General features: G+C 32.8%; 2 protein-coding genes across 2 annotated transcripts; one reads left to right on the top strand and one right to left on the bottom strand.

Moving 5' to 3' along the window:
- The first annotated feature begins 6,209 nt into the window (after positions 1-6,209).
- LOC113771092 (S-norcoclaurine synthase 1-like) lies at positions 6,210-8,776 on the top strand. The gene is made up of 4 exons (XM_027315714.1): positions 6,210-6,467; positions 6,650-6,894; positions 8,065-8,389; positions 8,531-8,776. Exons 1-4 carry the CDS (start codon positions 6,210-6,212, stop codon positions 8,774-8,776), a joined length of 1,074 nt encoding a protein of 357 aa, XP_027171515.1.
- A 2,370-nt stretch (positions 8,777-11,146) lies between these two features.
- Positions 11,147-12,500, bottom strand: LOC113771091 (probable S-adenosylmethionine-dependent methyltransferase At5g38780). Its single transcript, XM_027315713.1, has 3 exons — positions 12,414-12,500; positions 11,645-12,316; positions 11,147-11,548 (listed from the first exon to the last, which is right to left on the bottom strand). The coding sequence occupies exons 1-3, from the start codon at positions 12,498-12,500 to the stop codon at positions 11,147-11,149; spliced, it is 1,161 nt and encodes a 386-aa protein (XP_027171514.1).
- Between the last annotated feature and the right edge of the window lie 6,313 nt (positions 12,501-18,813).

Below are 18,813 nucleotides of genomic sequence, written 5' to 3'. Positions count from 1 at the left end.
CATGCTGTCTATGGGTTGTCCTTAAAAGTTTGTGCATTGGATAGTAAGTGTGTTACTACTGCACAATTTTCTATCAATAATATGAATGGGGCTTTGGTTGGTTTCTTTCATAGTGAAAGAGGATTGACGCAAGGAGACCCTATCTCCTCATACTTATTCCTAATTACTATGGAAGTATTTTTTGGATTGCTGAAGTTGTGCATTGCTGAGAGAGGATTTGATTTTCATCCTCATTTCTTAGATTTGTAATTTTCCCATATTGCATTTGCAGATAATTTGTTTTAAAATCTATAGCTACTGAGCATTCTTTTTTTATGGTCAAGGACACTGTTGTCAAATTTGGAAGTTTATCTGGTTTGATGCCTAATCTTCATAAGAGTATTGTATGTGTAGCTAGTGTGAGTGATGAAGTGGGACAATAGCTGTGTAACATATTGGAGATGCCAAGTGATGAACTACCAGTTAAATACTTATGTCTACCTCTTATTTCAACAAAACTCAACTACAAGCATTGCCAACCTGTTTTTATAAAGATTCAGCACAAGATACAAAGTTAGACAGGAAAACATCTTACCTATAGAGGTTGGTTGCAGCTAATCTTATCTATTCTTAGTGGTATTTGCCTCTATTGGACTAGTGTTTTTATACTACCTAAAGCAATACTCAAAAGGCTTGATAGCATGTTACCCTTATTTCTATAGTCTGGTGAAATTAAATCACACTATGCAGCAAAAGTAAAGTGGGAAGATGTCTACAAACTAGAGAAGAATGGTGGACTAGGAGTGCAAAACATAGCCAATTGGAACAAGTGTTTAAACTTTAAGCTCATATGGAATCTAAGTAAAAAAAAAAAAAGATACTTTATGGGTTAGATGGCTATATTCTATGATCCTGAAAGGGCATAGTCTATGGGAAGTAAAAACTACTATTGGTTGTTCATGGTGTTGGAGAAAGTTACAACTTAGGCATCTTGCTCAGCCATGAATTAAAATATGCATTGGTGATGGTAAGAGCAATTTTTTTCTGGTTTGATAATTGACATGCACTTGGGCCTTTGTATTTAAGATATCCTGAATCTTAATAGAAGAATTTAGGGTTGTTTGTTACCTCTAAAGTAAGTGATTCGGTAAAGGATGGAAGGTGGTCCTGGCCTAAAGGAAGGAAGTTTAATGCAAGAGTGCAGGACTTTCAAGAGTCTACTCCTAATTCTATGTTGCAGCAAATGAATAGAGAGGATCTTATGAAGTGGACCGCATGTGGTTCAGGTGTCTATTCTAGTAAATCTGCTTTGAAGAAACTTTATCAGGCCGATAGTAAAGTGAAATGGCATTCCTTAGTTTGGGAAAAAGGTTTTGTTCCTGAGTATGCATTTATTCTGTGGTTGATGTTACAACAAACATTGATAACTAAAGATAGACTTATCAAGTGGGGTGTGACTAATATACTTCCTAGATGTGTGTTGCGTGATCAAGGGGTTGAATCTGTTAGACATCTATTTTTTCAAGTGTTCCTTCTCCAGGTGCATGTGGGATAAAGTGCAAAGATTGTGCTTGCTACATAGGGGATGTTTCCCTTGAGAACAAGAAGTAGATTGGTGGTGTCACTATGGTAGTTCATACTTCTTTGCTACTAAGATTAGAAGGCTATCTCTAGCTGTCACTGTTTGATGTCTTTGGTAGGAGAGGAATAGAAGGATTTTTCAACATGTAGCTACAAGTACTAGATAAGTCCTTACAACTATCACTGGAGTGGTCCAAATGGTGGTTGTTTCGTGGCCTAAAGCTCCACAAACTCAAGAGAATGGCAGCTGATGATTGAATGGGGGTTGTCTATGGAGTATCTGATGTAATAGTTGCAGTAATAGCTATAGAGAGACAAATTTGTGTATAGTGTTGATCACTAAAGCATCTTAGATGTAGGAGGAGTTTTTTTTCCTTCTTGTACAGCAGGATTGCATATCAATAAAATAGTTTATTTTTGCCTATAGAAAAAATCAATAGTTGCAAGTCAAAGAAGACTTGACAAACTAATCTATATCTCCTTATCAAACTGTAAAAATGTTTCCATTGGAATATATTTGGATGGCCTTCTGCTTCAAATGACAACATTGGTGTGAGATATGCATCATGATTGAGTAGCATAAGCCATCAAGGTAGGAGTTCATTTTTTATCAGACTATTTAGAAGAACAGTGCCATATTGAGCTGTTGTAGGTTCCTGATAAAGTTATATTGAGCTGTTGTAGATTATTTTACTATGGTTATAATTTTGGGCATGCCTCGCACTTCTGCGAGCTGTACAACTATTTATACTTCTAGTACATAACTTTATTTGAACTATAATTGCATAAATTATTGCAGTACTTCTAAACATATGTTTGAAATGGTTTTAGTTAAAAATTATGATTAAAATAACTAGTGAAGGTTAAGTATGAATATTAGATGCTTTTATGAATTTTAAAAAAAAAATTAGGTAGGGCTAAATCCGCAACTTCTAAATCTAAATCCACACCCTTATAACCAAATTCACCAACAAAACCCATAGCATTTATGAGGCTTGGGAGAAAAATTTTCAATAAAAAATTAGCCTTTTTTTATGATGAAAAGAGATGGTGTTAATTTGGATTTAAAATTTACATCCTTATGAATGGTCCTAAAATTTCTGACATTTTTTTTAATTCACTTTGATGGCATTTATTTTTGCCTCTTATTTGGTGGTGAGAATGTTTTTATCTCTTTTTATCATGTAAGAGGATAGAAGAGAATTTTTTTAAAAAAATTGTGTTAAGAAAATATTTTTACCTTTTTGGGATATTGCACTTCAAAGTTGACAAATGAAGTATAATTTTAGAAAAAACTAGTGGATCAATAATTTAGATGATGGTATCAAATAATTTCAATTAATTAAAATTTGTAATTAATTTTTTAAACATTTCTTGTTGCATAAAAGACAAGTTTTTGCATTGAAAAAAGTTTCTATTGAACTCTTATGGGCTTTATTGTCATCTAATCTAGGGGTGTGGATTTAGACTAAGGGGATATGAATTTAGAATCATTTGAAAGAATTTAGTTTTTCTTTTGTGTCTCCCGTTCATATTAGAACCTAATTTCCAATGATAAGTGATTAATTATTATAACGTTCATGTAAGTGAGTAACATTATTGCATATTCTAAATAATTTTATACAATAAATATTTCATTTCAAACTTAATTGATAATCTATTAAAATGTAAACAGAAAGAAAGAAATAAAATATATGTTAGATTATTACATACAGTATATTTTGCTCAAAATTTAAAGAGATATTTAATTGAGTGTTTAACAATTAATATAAGTGAAAGAAAGGGGAAAAGTCATGATCAATTAATTATTCATAGCGCAAAATGATAAGCAAATGAAGTATGCCCAATTTGAGACCAATTATAAATCCAAAAGAGAAGAAAGACATGAGAAATAGTAGCATAAACAAATAAAATAAAGAAAATGAAAAAGAAGTTTAATTAGAATTCGTAACACACGTCTAAAATAACTTTGATCTAATTCATCTTTTGCATAGTTGTCATGAATCCAATGATGATAGTGTATACACCGTCAGTGTAAGAAAGATTAATCCATACTTAAAACTTAAGAAACTATAATAATTCAAACTCTAAATCATAGTTATTAAACCCGGCCCGGGGAGGAACCCGGTAAAAGAAGTGGATCAACAGGTTACTGGTTCAACCAGTGGGTGAGTGGTCCAACCGGTGGGTCACTAAATATACTTAAATATTATAATTCATAATTATTAATATGGTTGAAATTATAATAAACTATGTCATAGTATATACTCAGTTAGTCCAATTTATTATAAAATCATTAATTCTTATACGAATTAACAAAATCTAAATTTAATTAGTAATCCACCAAATTTCAAGTATAAAATTTTATCTAAGTATAGTTATCTAGTTTATTTACGAATTTTAAGTGCAAAAAGTTATTAAAAATAATATTTGTCTTTAAAATGAATTGTGTAATATGCTATTTTTTAAATCCATTCATAACTTATAGAATTTGGGGAATAATAAAATTTTATTAAAAGATTCTAAACAAATTTTGTTTTGAAGAAATAAAATAAGAATAAAGGTCTAATATATAATGTAGAAGGGCAAAACAAGCACCAAATAACTTGTTGGTTCAGTGTTGAGCGCACTTCATTCTTGTGGCTGAGATTCGATTCTCCATTGCAACATCTTCTAAAAATTTTTAACGCAACAACCGGGTTCTTACAAAACCGTCCTGTTCAACCGAGTTGACCGGTTGAACCGCTGGTTCTTTGACAAGTCAACGGATTTCTTTCACAAACGATCCAATTAACAACCCAACCTGGTTTCATGACCGGTTCACTGGATTGACAGGTTGAACTGTCGGGTCGGGGCGGGTTTAATAACTATGCTCTAAATAGTGGGGACAAAAATGCAAAGTCAAAACTGTTGGCTAAGGTAAATTGATTTTGACCATGAGAATTAGTGAATTATTATCTATTGTCCTAAATTTGAAAAACGGAGAAATTTTGGTGACCAAATTTATTTTGATCAAAACATTAGGACCACTTTGGCACATGAGCCAAACATTAGAACAATGAACTGAACTTCTCACAATAAAGATAGAGTAAATCTTATATACACTGACAGTGTATACACTATCACCGTTTGATTCATGACATATGTGCAAAAGTTGAATTTCAAATTCAAATTTTGCATAGTTATTATTCATCCAACATTGACAGTATATACACTGTCAGTATAGGAAAAATTAATCCATAAAGATATTCATTTCAAGTTTACAGTTTGATATGCATTTTAGGTAATATTGACTTTTTCTGTGATTTATGTCAAGAGGAAAGGGTGCAAACATCATTTCCTATTGTGATCAAATATATAATAATAACCAATAGGTGGAATCTAATAATCATAGCTTCAAAACTCTGGCGAATCCATTAACTATAGGTGGTAAACAAACTTATTTAGTTAAATTTATTCATACCTGTTTATGAATAGTTGGACATGGGTAATATTAACTATCTTAATATTACCTTATATTTAGAAAATTTTGTTAAATACATTTGTTATGTTTGCTGTCCACCTCATCATTGTTATTTGATTTTTGTATTAAAAAAATTAAGTACTGCAATGTTCATGGATAACTATCAACTATTCTTGCATTGTTATATTGGTATTGGACTCTATCAACTATTCTTGGTAGTCCACTTAATAAGTGAAAGGGATGACTATGAATTGTAAAATGGCCGTGTATGCTGAATTATTGGACTAATGAACGAATTAATTGTGTCATATGCTGCTGAGGGTAATTCTTCTATTGGTTTGGATACGAAAACTAGAAATGAAATCACATGACAATATGTTAATTCTTACGTCTCTTTGAAGAATTTGGTTAAAGTTTGATGAAAATAAAATTCAAATATCCACCCTAATGCTTGATAAAATGTCAATCGACTAGTCTTCAGAAATTCCAATGATTAGCATGGCAAAGCTTGCAAAGCAAAACTTCATAGGCTTGTAAAGATTGTTGTGAGGTAATGTGTTCTTTTCTCAATTTTCATCCGGCCTGAATAATGATTGATGGAATTTCAACCAATAAATCGTTAGAGATTCCAATGAATATTGACAAAATCCGAATGACAGAACTTCGTTAGGCATGTAAATTAGCAAGGCTTCCAAGGCAGTGCATCTATTCTCAATTATCAAATCCACAGAAGCGCAATCTCCCAGAAAAAAAAAAAGAGTTGCTTTCTCCATCTAGTTGGTTTTGGTCTTAAATTGGTTGCATGTTCAAAGAGTCAGAGGTTGTTAGTGGCTTATAAATTGTCCTTTTAGTCACTGTCACAGCATCGGCCAAAACAAAAAATAAATAAAAAAAATAGAATAGTAAGTATCACAAGAGGTTGGATTGGAATCTGATACATCATCGAGCAGGTAATAGAGAATCATGAGGTTTCCAACATTAAAAAGTCATGGGACATTGAATTGGGTACAGAGAGACGCACACATAATAGTTTTTTACTTACTAAAATGAGACGATTTCAAGTATAAGAATCGGAAAGGGGACATAGTTTAGAGTCCAAAATAGAAGTATAGAATTAAGCCAAAGATCGAACAAACAACAAAAGCACTAGAAGAGTCGTGATTGACATCTGGGACATTATTGATCAATGGGAACTGAGGTAGCCAAAAATGGACCTGACCTTGGTTCTCTTCCTGTGGAGAATGTGCAAGAACTAGCTTCTAATTGCTCCAAAGAAATCCCACATCGATACATCCGGCCTGAAATGATCCTTGATGAAATTTCGACCGATGAGTCTTCACAGGTTCCAGTGATTGATATGGAGAATCTTGCAACTAGTCATTCAGAATACCAAAATGAGATGGCAAAACTTCATCAGGCTTGTAAAGAGTTTGGTTTCTTTCAGGTAAATTCAAGAAAATTCTGTATACTACCTTATCAGTTTAAGTTCATCACAGACTTTTGCCTGGGACAATTTCCTTGTATGAAAGTTTTCAATTTCCTCGTTTACAATAACTGTAATACATAGATATTGAGATTAATTTCCCTTGCAAATTAATTATCGATCCATGACTAATCCTGCAACAGTTAGTCAACCATGGCGCCTCAATGGTAATCGAGAAAATGAAGGTGGTGACAGAGGATTTCTTCAAGCTGCCATTAGAGCAGAAAATGGCCTGTGCACAAGTACCAAACCATATTGAAGGCTATGGTCAAACATTTGTTGTATCAGAGGATCAAAAGCTTGACTGGGGGGACATGCTCTTCCTCTTTCCATTGCCAGTTTCTCAAAGAAACATGAGATTCTGGCCTAATTCTCCAACATCTTTTAGGTAAACCATGAATAGTACACATTATCACAATTGTTTCCCACATCTGCAGCAAAATTATCTTACTTTATTATTGGCCGAGGAGGCCTTGGTCTTGTGATTAAGATTGAATATCAAAGAATTAGAGGTCATGGGTTGAATTTTCTTTCTTTGCCCTCGATTTTTAAACTCAACCCCATCCCCACCACCAAAAAACAAAAAACTCTATAATCAGCCTCCTAATCAATCTTGATGGCTAGTCTGTTTGTCAAGGTCCTTTCTGCTTTGATAGTCTCCCATAATTCATGGGAATTTATCCTCTATGTGTGCACAATTATGTTGGTTTTGGGCTAAAATAATCAAATAAGTAACAATAATTTCTGCAATTAAATTCAACTAGGAAATTAACAAAAATTCTCATACTTCAATATTGTATAAAAAAATGCAAATATTTTGTACCAGTAATGTTTGTTTGGCATTGGTTGAGGCATGAATTAGGTAGCTCTCTTTAAAAGCTGTACCTCTACGAAGTATCTTCCGATATAATAGATCTCAGTATGTAACCTCCAGAATACAGCAGTACAGTCTTTTCCACTATAGTCCACTCTAATCTACACCAATGGAATAACATAGAAATCTATCCAAATACTGTACTTTGCCCCATATAATACTCTAGTAACACATTTATCTAATGTATTATATTTGCAGTAGTAAAAAAATAATACAAGAAACACTTTATAGGGGATAGACGTAGAAATATAGTATATACAATAGAAGCAAGTAATCTATTGCTAGAACTTCTATTTATAGGTTTGAAAAATAAGAGTTATTTATAGGTTTGAAAAATAAGAGTTATAAATAGGTAAATTAAAATTAGACATCATACAAATTTCAGTTACAAGACATAGTGATTTAGTTTAACTGTGTAATGGTTAAATTCACATTCATATTATGACCGTTATAGCCGTTACCCATTTATGTAACTTAAAAACTCAAATAATTCACTTTTTTAATATTTGTATTCTTTATCAAAATACCCCCACAATATAAAACAGAAGACTCTTTTTTCTTTACTATGAAGCATTTTTTGCTTCCATTACAAAGCCACAAGGCACTTTTGAAGTGACAAAAAGCCAACAAGTTGTATGCAAAACTTTCATCACAATGCTAACTGCAATTTTCTGATTACATCAGATCAACCTTGGATGAATACTCACTTCAAATTCACAAGGTTTGCATGAGCCTCTTCAAACTTATCGAGGCGAATCTTGGGCTGGAGCCAGGCAAACTATGCAGCATCTATCAAGATGGCATACAAGGAATAAGAATGAATTACTATCCACCCTGCAGACAAGCAGACAAAGTTTTCGGCGCCTCTCCCCACTCCGATGGAACAGGACTGACCTTATTAGTTCAAGTCAATGATGTTCAAGGCCTGCAAATCAAGAAAAGCAATACATGGGTGCCTATTAAACCCATTCCTGGAGCAATTATAGTCAACATTGGTGATATGATGGAGGTACCTAACCACAAAAAGATAATAACTCAATATATGAATAGATAAAGACAGAACAACTGGGAAAAAAAAGTTGAGTGCTCCTGAAGAACATCTATAACTTGCTTTTCAGTTCATGTTGCTTTTATATTTGGTGGAATGCAGATAATGAGTAATGGAGAATATAGAAGCATAGAGCATAGAGCTGTTGTGGATTTCCAGAAAGAAAGGTTGTCAATTGCTGCATTCCACAACGCAAATTTGACAGCAAAAATCGGTCCTCTACCGGAGCTTGTCAAAGAAAATGGAGCACAATACAAGACAATAGGATTGCTGGAGTTTTTCGGACTGATTCCAAGCTCCAAACTTGATAGCAAAAGCCCACTGGATCGCATGAGAATAGACAACTGAAAGAATTAGTTGAAGGTTTTGTTTCACTTACAATATTATTGTGCCTTTTTTATCTTCATGACAATAAAAAAATATATATCAATTGGGCCATTAGATGTAGTGGCTCATAAATTGTCCCTTTGGCACGAGCCAATACAAAAAATGGAAGTTTCAACAAATGGAAGCAGTTTTCCTTTTAACGTGTACCCCAAAGTTTGAAGATTCTATCGTTTCACATGAATTTTTATTTATTTTAAGCAACTATAGTAAAAGTTGATTGACGTGGAAAGAAAGATATTACACAAAGAAAGGCAGACCCTGTGCAATGTTGTTGTATGTTAGAAAAGGAAGCTTCAAGACAAAATTAAGTTGTAATAACCCGGATGTTAAGCTGCTGACCAAGTAATATTTTTAGTGAAAAGTAACGGGTTCAAAACGCTTAATAACAAATTATTGGTAACATCTAACATGTACTATCTGTCAATCAATACTCCAGAATTATTCACTCTTTACTACTAGAACTCTCAAATTGATCATTATCTTCTCTCTTTATCTCTATATTGTAGGTATTTCTACTCTTCTTACTATCATTTTATCTATGCTTGTAACTTTCAAAATTGCAACGTTGTCATTTTCACACGAGGCATGACGCTCGGTCTGTTATATAATCTGTATTTATCTATTAAATTCTACAAAACAAAGACAAGATAGAGGATTCCCCAAACTTAACCAATAATAATATCAGAAACCAGCCGGCTTGACTAAAATATGTCCTTCTAGATGACGATATCGTTTTTTCAGAGTTTAATTGACTGCCCAAAACAATTAGGGTTCAAGCTACAGCCAATGCAATTTAACTCGTTGATTGTCTAAAAAAAAAAAAACTCGTTGATTAAAAATTTTAATTTTTTTTTGGCAAAATAGGTTTGAGTTATTTAGGCACGTCAATGCAAGTCGCAACCGATATCAAATGCTAATTGGCCTCTACAGTCGGTCTCAAAGGAGAATTTGTACTACATAGTGGCATTAATAAGGAACTAGATATCAATTACTGTAAGGAATACAACAAAAATTATGATAAACTATTTAAGTCTTTGCAAAAGAATGCAACAATTACACTAGTAGTACAAAATCATTCCACTTTTTTTTTCTTCCAACAATGTCTTAATTAAGAAAAGTTATGAGCAACCCTTTTGCATTTACCATCTTTGTGACAGTATATTTTGACATTCCAAATAACAAAACAGTGATTTTTGTATGTTGGTGCTTAGATGCTGTTGGCACGTGCTGATCTATGATAGTATGCTAAATTGATCTATAATTTAAATCAATTCTCCCTTTTGTTGATTCTTGACCTCATTGGTCTTCGAATTTGTTTCATTTCTTGGTTAGAAGGGGACAATCTTTACGAGTGCTCGACCACAAATTTCTTGGGAAAGCAAGCTCGGAGGATTCTTACTACTCCAAGGCCCCTTCTTCATTGTGTACTTATAGCGAAGTATTTTTCTTTTACTGACTTCCTTCAAGCAATGCTAGGTTGTTGTCCTTCCTTTACATGGAGAGGGATTCTTGAAGGTCGGAAAGTTTTGAATATTGGTTGCAGATTGAGAGTAGGATCAGGTGATTCTATTTGTATCTAGCATGAGCATTGGCTCCTCAGACCAAGATCTTCTTGTATCTGCTCTCTCCCTCGAGGGTTAGACAGACAAGCTTGTGTCGCTAAACTTATCAATCATGATCTTCATAGTACGTACAAATATGAAAATTCAAGAGAACCCAAGAAACATAAAAGGGTTAACAATCCAAAGACCCAAATAGCCGCCTAACTAGCTCTTTTGATTTGGTGCTTGATCCAAAAACCTCTCTTAAATTGGAGTATGGACTCTTCAAAACTCTCTTGTACTGGTGCCTTGACATGCTTAAATTTACTTAAACTCGACATATTTATAACTACCAAGGAGAGGGGCGTGCTTCTTTGTAGAACGCCCAATATAAGATACAAAAACAAACTCAACAACAATAATGGTTCGAGGGCTAAAAAAATGGCTAGTAAAATCCAAGAAGCATTGCCTCTTTGTTTTTCAGCAGTCTCTTGATGCCTTCTTTAATAAATTTCTCGCATTTAATTTTAAGTTTTATTAAATCTTTCCCAAAAAAAAGCTAATTTTATTGTGAGTTAAGACAAGTCCATACAACTACTGATCAGTAATATAAAGGTTTTGTTTGGATAGTAATTACGAGCCAAAATATTTTCCTGAAATTCTCAAAACACGTTTTCTCGCCACTTTATCATTCTTCTGACAATCTGTTCGTCTTACATACACTACGTTACAACTAATACCCCTCTTGAAGTAATCTGCAATCCAATAACTCTCATTGTTTCTGCACCATCTACACAAGACCCAGCTTTGTCAATTGATCATATGGAATTTCTTCTGAATAAGTAACTTTTATTTTCCGCTTGAGAAAGACAACGTAGCTTGCGTCTTTAATGTACCTCTCATCAGATAGGATAGGATTCTCGATGTATTTTTGTCTATGACGTTCGAACAAGATATCAATTACTCCTTCACCAAAATGTTTCTCGACGAGTTCCCCAAGGACAGCTCTCATGTGAAGGATACAGACATCAACGTCAAGCTGTACCCCTTTTTTTGCGCTTGAAGAATCTAGCTTCTCTATTTTCTTAATCTCAAACAATCCGTTCACCTCAATCAGTGTTTTCAGCTCAGATGGCGATGGATAATAAAAAGGCAAGTTAAACGAATCCACCATTTCTTGAGCAATCATCCCCTGCAAGGATATGATGGTGTCAACTTTAAAGTATGTAACTATTAAAAGATGAAAAAACTGATTTTGTGAAATTTGATGTAATTGGACCACTTTTACCATTTTGGCCAGGTCCAGGAAACAGGATCCCAGAACGTTAAGATTTTCCCCTATGCTGGACTCACACATCTGGACATCATCAGGGAGTCCATCTGCTACAAGCATCATCAATCCTCCTGGAACAAGCTCTTGTGCTCTGGCTCTCAGGAAAGAATCAATGTCTTTTCCAAACTGAGTTGAATATGCATCTTTAACTTCTTTAGCAGCTCCACTATAACAAATTCTGCCCTTGTTCCAAGCAGGGGAGTTTTTATCCATCACTTCTACTGGGATCTTGGAGAGCCAGTGAAGCGCGGTGGAGCAATGTGCAAAGTGTAGTGTAGAACTAGGAAGTAGGCGCCCATAAAAAGAACCCGGAACTCCAGATGCAAAGTACCGCCCTGTAGCTGGAAGATTTCTGAAGAGAGTATTGAAATCATTATTGACATGGTCGTTGAAGAAGACATGGAATTCTGGCATCTGTGTTTCCACCGGTAGGGATTTGTATTTGTTTTCAACAGCTTCAATGATGTTATGCACTGCACGGAACGTGTTAGGACCAACAGAACACCCAAAATCTGCAACTCGAAAAGAGCTATTGCCAGGATTAAAAGAGTACAGATGGTTTCCAGGATCAAGATGTTGATCAATCAGTTCATTCATCATTTGCTTAGCTGAATCCAGTGATTCTTTCTGCATCATGTTAAACATTTACACATTATGTTCCTCACTTTTTGGTATCCAAGAGAATTAAGCAAGTAAATTTGACTGTGGCATAGTAGATTATTACCTGGTAATTGGAATTTCTAGCGTAGCTATGTGGACCGTCACCACCAACCATGGGGTATGTGGAGCAGTCTAATACCTCTTGAGCCATATCCGTGCTTCTGTTGATCAGCCTGAAGCCTAATGGTGGTTGTTTAATTTCTGAGAAGTGACAATTTCTTTATCAGGATTTAGTCAAAGAATTAAGAACTTAGCGTTTTCTTATACTGTTTGCAGGCATTCCAACACGACGAACGGATATCATTTCTTTTTTGTGCATGTATAATAACAAATAAAAAGGAAAAAGGGATAATTTCGGAAACCTCCCCTAAGGTTTCTCATAATATCACTCAACTCCCCTATGACTTTTAAAATCTCACTTATCTCCCCTATCAGCTTGATAAAATCAAATGTCCCTATCAAAAGTCACAAATTTACAAAATTATCCTTGCACTCTTAATAACTATTTAATCAAAAAACTAAAAAAAAAATGAGTATTTTTAAAGAACCAAAAAAATATAGAAAACAAAATAACTAAATTACAATCTAATATTGGTCCATATTTCTTTGTGTCAAGGTGATAGTGGGACAGCAAAAGACATGGATAAATTAAAATCTAGTTATAGTCAACTAGTTAGAAGGATTTTGGTAAGTAATTAACATCTTGAAAATTTTTGTTGAATAGATACAAGTCAAGAAAATTTTTTTAGGAAATATGTTTTAATGCATAATGTAATTTAAATTACTAAAAATTAAAATAATCTCTTTATACGTGTGGTTTGTAATATAAATCCTACTTATAGAAAAAATTATATAAATAAGTTAGAATTTAAAAAATTAATAAAAAATGAACGAATGACCAAATATATATATAGGAATATCCTTTTTTTTGCTAAAATGTTATTTGTTATACTAGGTAATAGATATTGGATATCTACAAAATTACTCGTTATTGCATTTATACTCGTTCATATTTTCATTTTTTTTACTTTTTAACCTTATTTTATATTTTATTATTGTTATAAGCTTCATAAATAAGATAACATAAAGGTAATATTGGAATAAAAATTTTATCTTTTTTGCATTTCCTCCAAAGGGGCTAAAATGTTTAAAAAAAAAGTCAATTCAAGGAAGGGAAGTGTGGTTTTAAAAACCTAAAAGTTGCTAAGTGATGTTATGAGAAACATCAAGGGAGGTTTATGAAATTATCCCAAAGAAAAGACGCAGAACAGATGATGACTGAATTATCCCCATCGAATTCAATATTATAAAGGTGTCAAAACTAAAGTTGTGTCATCATCTAGTGATTAGTGATCATAGACCCCCAAAAAAAAAAAAAAAAAACCCATTGGATTTGTATTATCTTTGCTGGTATCTTAAGACATGTAGTTAGTGGAATCTCCATTAAAAAAAAAAAAATTTGGCAAAACGATGAAAACTAGCATCTGGTAAATAAGCATCTAGATTGAAGAGGCGAATGCATAAATTAAACGTTTGTCTCTTTTGCATGCACCTGGTTTATATGTATCGAAGTTTTAAGAGCTTGTATATTATGAGTTTGAACTTGTACGTGATTGTCCACTAATATGAGTGTAGAAATTTGTTTTTTTTTCTACTTCAAATCATTGTTACACGTCTCACCAAACAGAGCGTGAAAAATTAAAGCTTACTCTGGTAGCAGTACATCATTGTTACTGTAAATAAGTTACTGTATCAATTAGTATATTCTATTAATTTAGCGCATTAATTAGTCAAATAGCATTAATTAATAATTAATATCAATTAATAATTTATTTTATAGAGACTAGTCTAAATTCATTGTGTTAGTTGTCAATATTCACTTTGTACAGGTCTATAAATACAGGCATAATCTCTTATAAATGCGTATGAGAAATATAATCAATTTTCCTTTCCTCCAGTTCTTCTAAAAATGGTGACCATAATACGCCCTTCAAAATGTCCAGACAAGGAGCCCCGGGACCTCTGAAATTGTTCGCCCAAAAAAAGTTATTTTAAATGAAAGAAATGTCAAAAGCTATCAAAAGTCGTGCTTGATGTCCCCTGCCTTGTCTAAAAGGACTTATAATTGCCTTTAGATCAGTGAAACACAAAGTAAATAAGATACAATATTGCGACACCGGATTGCAAAATTATACTACCGTTTTATAAAAATTGCACTATGGTGAATAATTGACATTTTATTTCTCAATTTTATATTATTTTTATTTTGTACCCAAGAAATTTTTTAGTTTTCACTAATCAACTACGTTTTCAATAATTAATAGCACAAAAATGAGAATTACAGTGTTTAGATCATGTTTAGGCTTTAAAAGTAGTCGTACTTGTCAAGAAATAGTTTTGCAATGCCAAAAAATAAAGTTTTGGTTTCTTTGATTGAGAAAAATATTCAAATGTATAAAAAATTAAACCTTTCTCGTTTTGAAGACCAAATCATTGCCACTCGTTGAATTACACCGTTGTTTTGTATTGAAAATTCAATTTTTCACGATTACAATGATTCGACTAACTTTTACGTTGTAATTGAAAGTTTATTGTCAAAATAATAATTTTATGACGTCACATCACAACATTTTGCTGCTACTAATCAAGAAAAGCATTTAAGTAAATGAAATTTTGTTCCTTTCTCATTTTAGCAACGTAATCTTTTGTACTCATGAAATTATTTTGCCTGCGCATACTAGAAGTTTTTTTTCACTAATTATTGTGTGAAATGCACGATTAGTAGGCAAAATTAAACAAACCGATAGAAGACATGAAACTAGAATTGGAAAAAAAATTATTATTTAGAAGTATCTGTTCCTAGGTTGCATCCTTGAAGAAATCAAATTCCAATAGTCATGTGCCTAATGGTCTCTCTAGCCGTATACAGAAATCGAGAAGGAAAACTAAGTGTTGTTGCTTTTTAATTATGTTATTGGTTATAACCACTTTGAAGCAAAGTAATATGATCATTTTTACCACTAAAATTGATTACTTTTAGCATTATTTAGCAGCCTAATTTTACAACAGTTACAGTATTACTAGAAGTTGTCTCGTTTAGTTTTAAGGTTAACTTTTGAACCTTTAATGTACTAAAGTTACTACTAGGTTACAGCAGCAATTGCAATTGTTTCAAGGACATTCTTATGTTCGTTATGGGCTGCTAATAGTAGCTTAATAATGGTAATGCTCTAATTAGTTAAGTCAGTTAAAAGGCTTTATTTTAAGATGTCTTGAAAGTGCTAGAACTCTAATTTTGTACAAAAATAGAAAACACAAAGATTGTGATAGTAACGACAAAACAAACAATGAATTTACAATTCAAAGTCACTGACATATTGAGAAAATTTTCTAAAATAAATGTTTTTCAAAATAAGCGACTTGCTAAAGTTATGGACTTTCCGAATTTAAAGACTTCTTTAAGTGCGTGACCTTCCTAAAATAAAGAGCACTAATTTAATAAAACTTTCCCTAAATGATTGGCTTTCCAAGAATATGGACCTAAGTTAGGATTCTTTCCAAAGTTAGGAAGACTTACCAAAAATAATAACTTTCTTAGAAGGAAACTTTCTAAAATAGAAAACTTACTAAAACGGGAAATGTTAAATATATACACTTTACTCGCTTAGGAATGTTAATTATCTTAGTCAAACTTCTCTAGGGGATGCATTAGAGAAATAAATGATGAACGGTCAATTTACACAAGGGATTTACATGTCATTTCTCTTGGGTTAGAAGGCAAGGATCAAGAACCTTAATTGGGCTTCCTATCAAGTGAATTGAGGTGAGTGGAATCTACTCCTTTTTATTTTCTTAAATATGTTTTTCTAATGTTTAATAAAATGTTACTTTCTATATGAAAATGGAATTTGTATGGCTATATTTGTTGCATCTAAATGTTTTTTTTATGAAAGCTATATGTATATGAAATGTTACTCGATTGTTTGATTAAATGTGAATGTTGATGGGATAGCTCTAATGGTCACGTCTTTATCGGTAGGGTTTATAGTCCTATCAATGTTATTGAAAGGTAAAGTGCAATGTTGGTACTTTGGAGGTCCCTTTCACTGTCCATTCTAGTGGGGTCAATCACTAGATTGAGTAATCAGTACCGATGAAGATGAAGACGTGTAACTATTAAGAGTCAATAAATATTTAATGAATGTCTATATATTATACCAATGTGCAAAGAATATGATAAATATTTAATGAATGTCTATATGTTATACCAATATGCAAAGAATTTGATATGGCAAATCAAGCCGTTTAATCTTCAAGCGTCGACCAAGTGAAGGTTCCTTTAGGTCCTATCACTAGCGTTCGTGCTAAGCGGCTTAAAGAGTCATTCCAAGCACTGATGCGGGCTATCCAAGAGCAAATTGGAGTACCTAAATCAATTGAAAGACTTGATCGTGGTAATTCGTCATTCGTTACCTTAATTCAGGTGGAGTAAAATTGATTGATCAACCCTAGCTCGAGTTCGTTGGAATCAAGGGGAGTTCTAAGTCATTGTCTTAGCTATATTCTAGAGTCATTTGATACTTAGTTATGTTATTTAGTTGTTTGTATGTTGAATAAAAGCCACCAGCTCATGTTGAGTTCTTGGTTGGCTAGATTGTTAGGGTTGAGTCCAAATTCGGCCAACTTAATGTTTGGTGGGCCATGAGGCTTGTTAGTTTATTAGAGGAAACAATTGGCATGCTTGGTTAATGGGCCAAGTAATTAGTTTAGTTAAGCTACAATGAGTCAAGTTAAGCTAATAATTAGTTAATCGGCTTTTTCCAGCTTATCTCCAGCTCAAAATTTCTGCTGCAGCTGTAAAGAAAAGTGTGAAAACTTGTAGAAACGTATTTTGGAAATCTCAAGATGCATTTCACATTAATTTTAACAATTCATTTTGAAGCTTGAATTCTCTATATAAAAGGGGCTTGGAAAACATTTTTTATAACTTTGAAAGGCTAGAGACACTACCAAGATGCTGTCTTTACTAGATTTTTTAGTTCATTAGTATAGTATAATTAGTGTAGTATATCCATCTTGCACTTACATTTAGATTTGGACGAAGAAATAAGAAGCAAGATGGAGAGCTTGGATCATGTGACAAAGTTGATTTCTCTCCTATTACTTTCTCTTTTATATTTGAGTTCATGTTTAGTTATATTACAAGTATGGTCTTTTCTTTCATTCTCCTTATGTTTTGTTAAAGTTTATGTCTAGAGTTATGAATGAACTTTCTATATTTTGTTTGTGACATTTATTTGATTATTTGATGGTATTATTTTGAGAAAATTATTTATCACTTTTGCTTTTCTAATCATGATTAACCAACCATTAATTGTGATAATCTTAAGGTGTTAAGTATACAATGAAAATTGGGATTTGACACTAGTTCAAAGAAGTGCTAAACCTAGAGAGTATATTCACAAGAGTAGAGGTATACCTTTGTGGTTTTAGTGGATTGTTCCATGTAATTTTATAGAAGAAATAAACATGTAGTTAATTTCATAACCACGAGAGTAGGTTTGGATTAGTTATAAGTATAGTTGATTCACTACAAGAGTAGGTTTTACATACATTAGAAAATTATGCCATAACTAGTCAAGATAATAACATTCAATTAACCGGTAATTTCAATTTCAAGAGTAGTGAAGAATTCCATAACTTTAGGAGTTTTCTATTGTTACTTTTATTTCATGTTCGTAGTGTAGATTTAATTTTTTGCACTTGTAAGAATCTAAATAATAAAGGAAATCAAAAATCACCGGTAATTGATAATTTTCCTTGTGAAATCGATACCTAATATTCCTATACTCGATAAACGATCTGTATACTTACAAAAAAGGAATGTTTAACTTTTATTAAAATTTGGTGCATGGTAGAACCTCGTCATGTATGACAAAGGAAATCAAGTAGCATAAGTTGTGCAACTTGCACAAAATTTTCGACTCTTGAGGATGAAACATAAGGAGACTCGTGAGGATTCATCACCTGATTCTTGCTTTGTTCTTGAAGTGCCAAGGAGAAAGCAATCTGACTAGAATCGAGAGATGAAACCACTCCAACTTCTTGTGGTTTCTTCCCCTAACTCACAACTAAACTTTTACGCATAACGTTTCTTGTTTTCACCACTTATCTTGGTGACTTGGTATATTCATTTTGCTTGTCCCTTTTTCTGCAAAACCAATCACTCAAAACAAGTAAAAGTGGACAAAGATAGTAAAATTAATCCATCAATACTCAAACATTAATTCTTAGGATAAGTATCACTTCAACTCTTGGTTCTAATAAAAAATAAATTAAAACCAGCTAAAAGAGCCATAAAATATATTACATAAGTAGCACTTATCAAATTCTCCCACACTTAAACCATTGCTTATTCTCAAGCAATAAGAAATACAATCCAAAATAATGACTCAAAAGTTTTG

This window comes from Coffea eugenioides, chromosome 5, assembly GCF_003713205.1.
Source record: "Coffea eugenioides isolate CCC68of chromosome 5, Ceug_1.0, whole genome shotgun sequence".
NCBI classification, from domain to species: domain Eukaryota; kingdom Viridiplantae; phylum Streptophyta; class Magnoliopsida; order Gentianales; family Rubiaceae; genus Coffea; species Coffea eugenioides.
The sequence above is the reverse complement of the archived record's forward strand: the minus strand, read 5'-3'. Positions and strand labels throughout refer to the sequence as shown.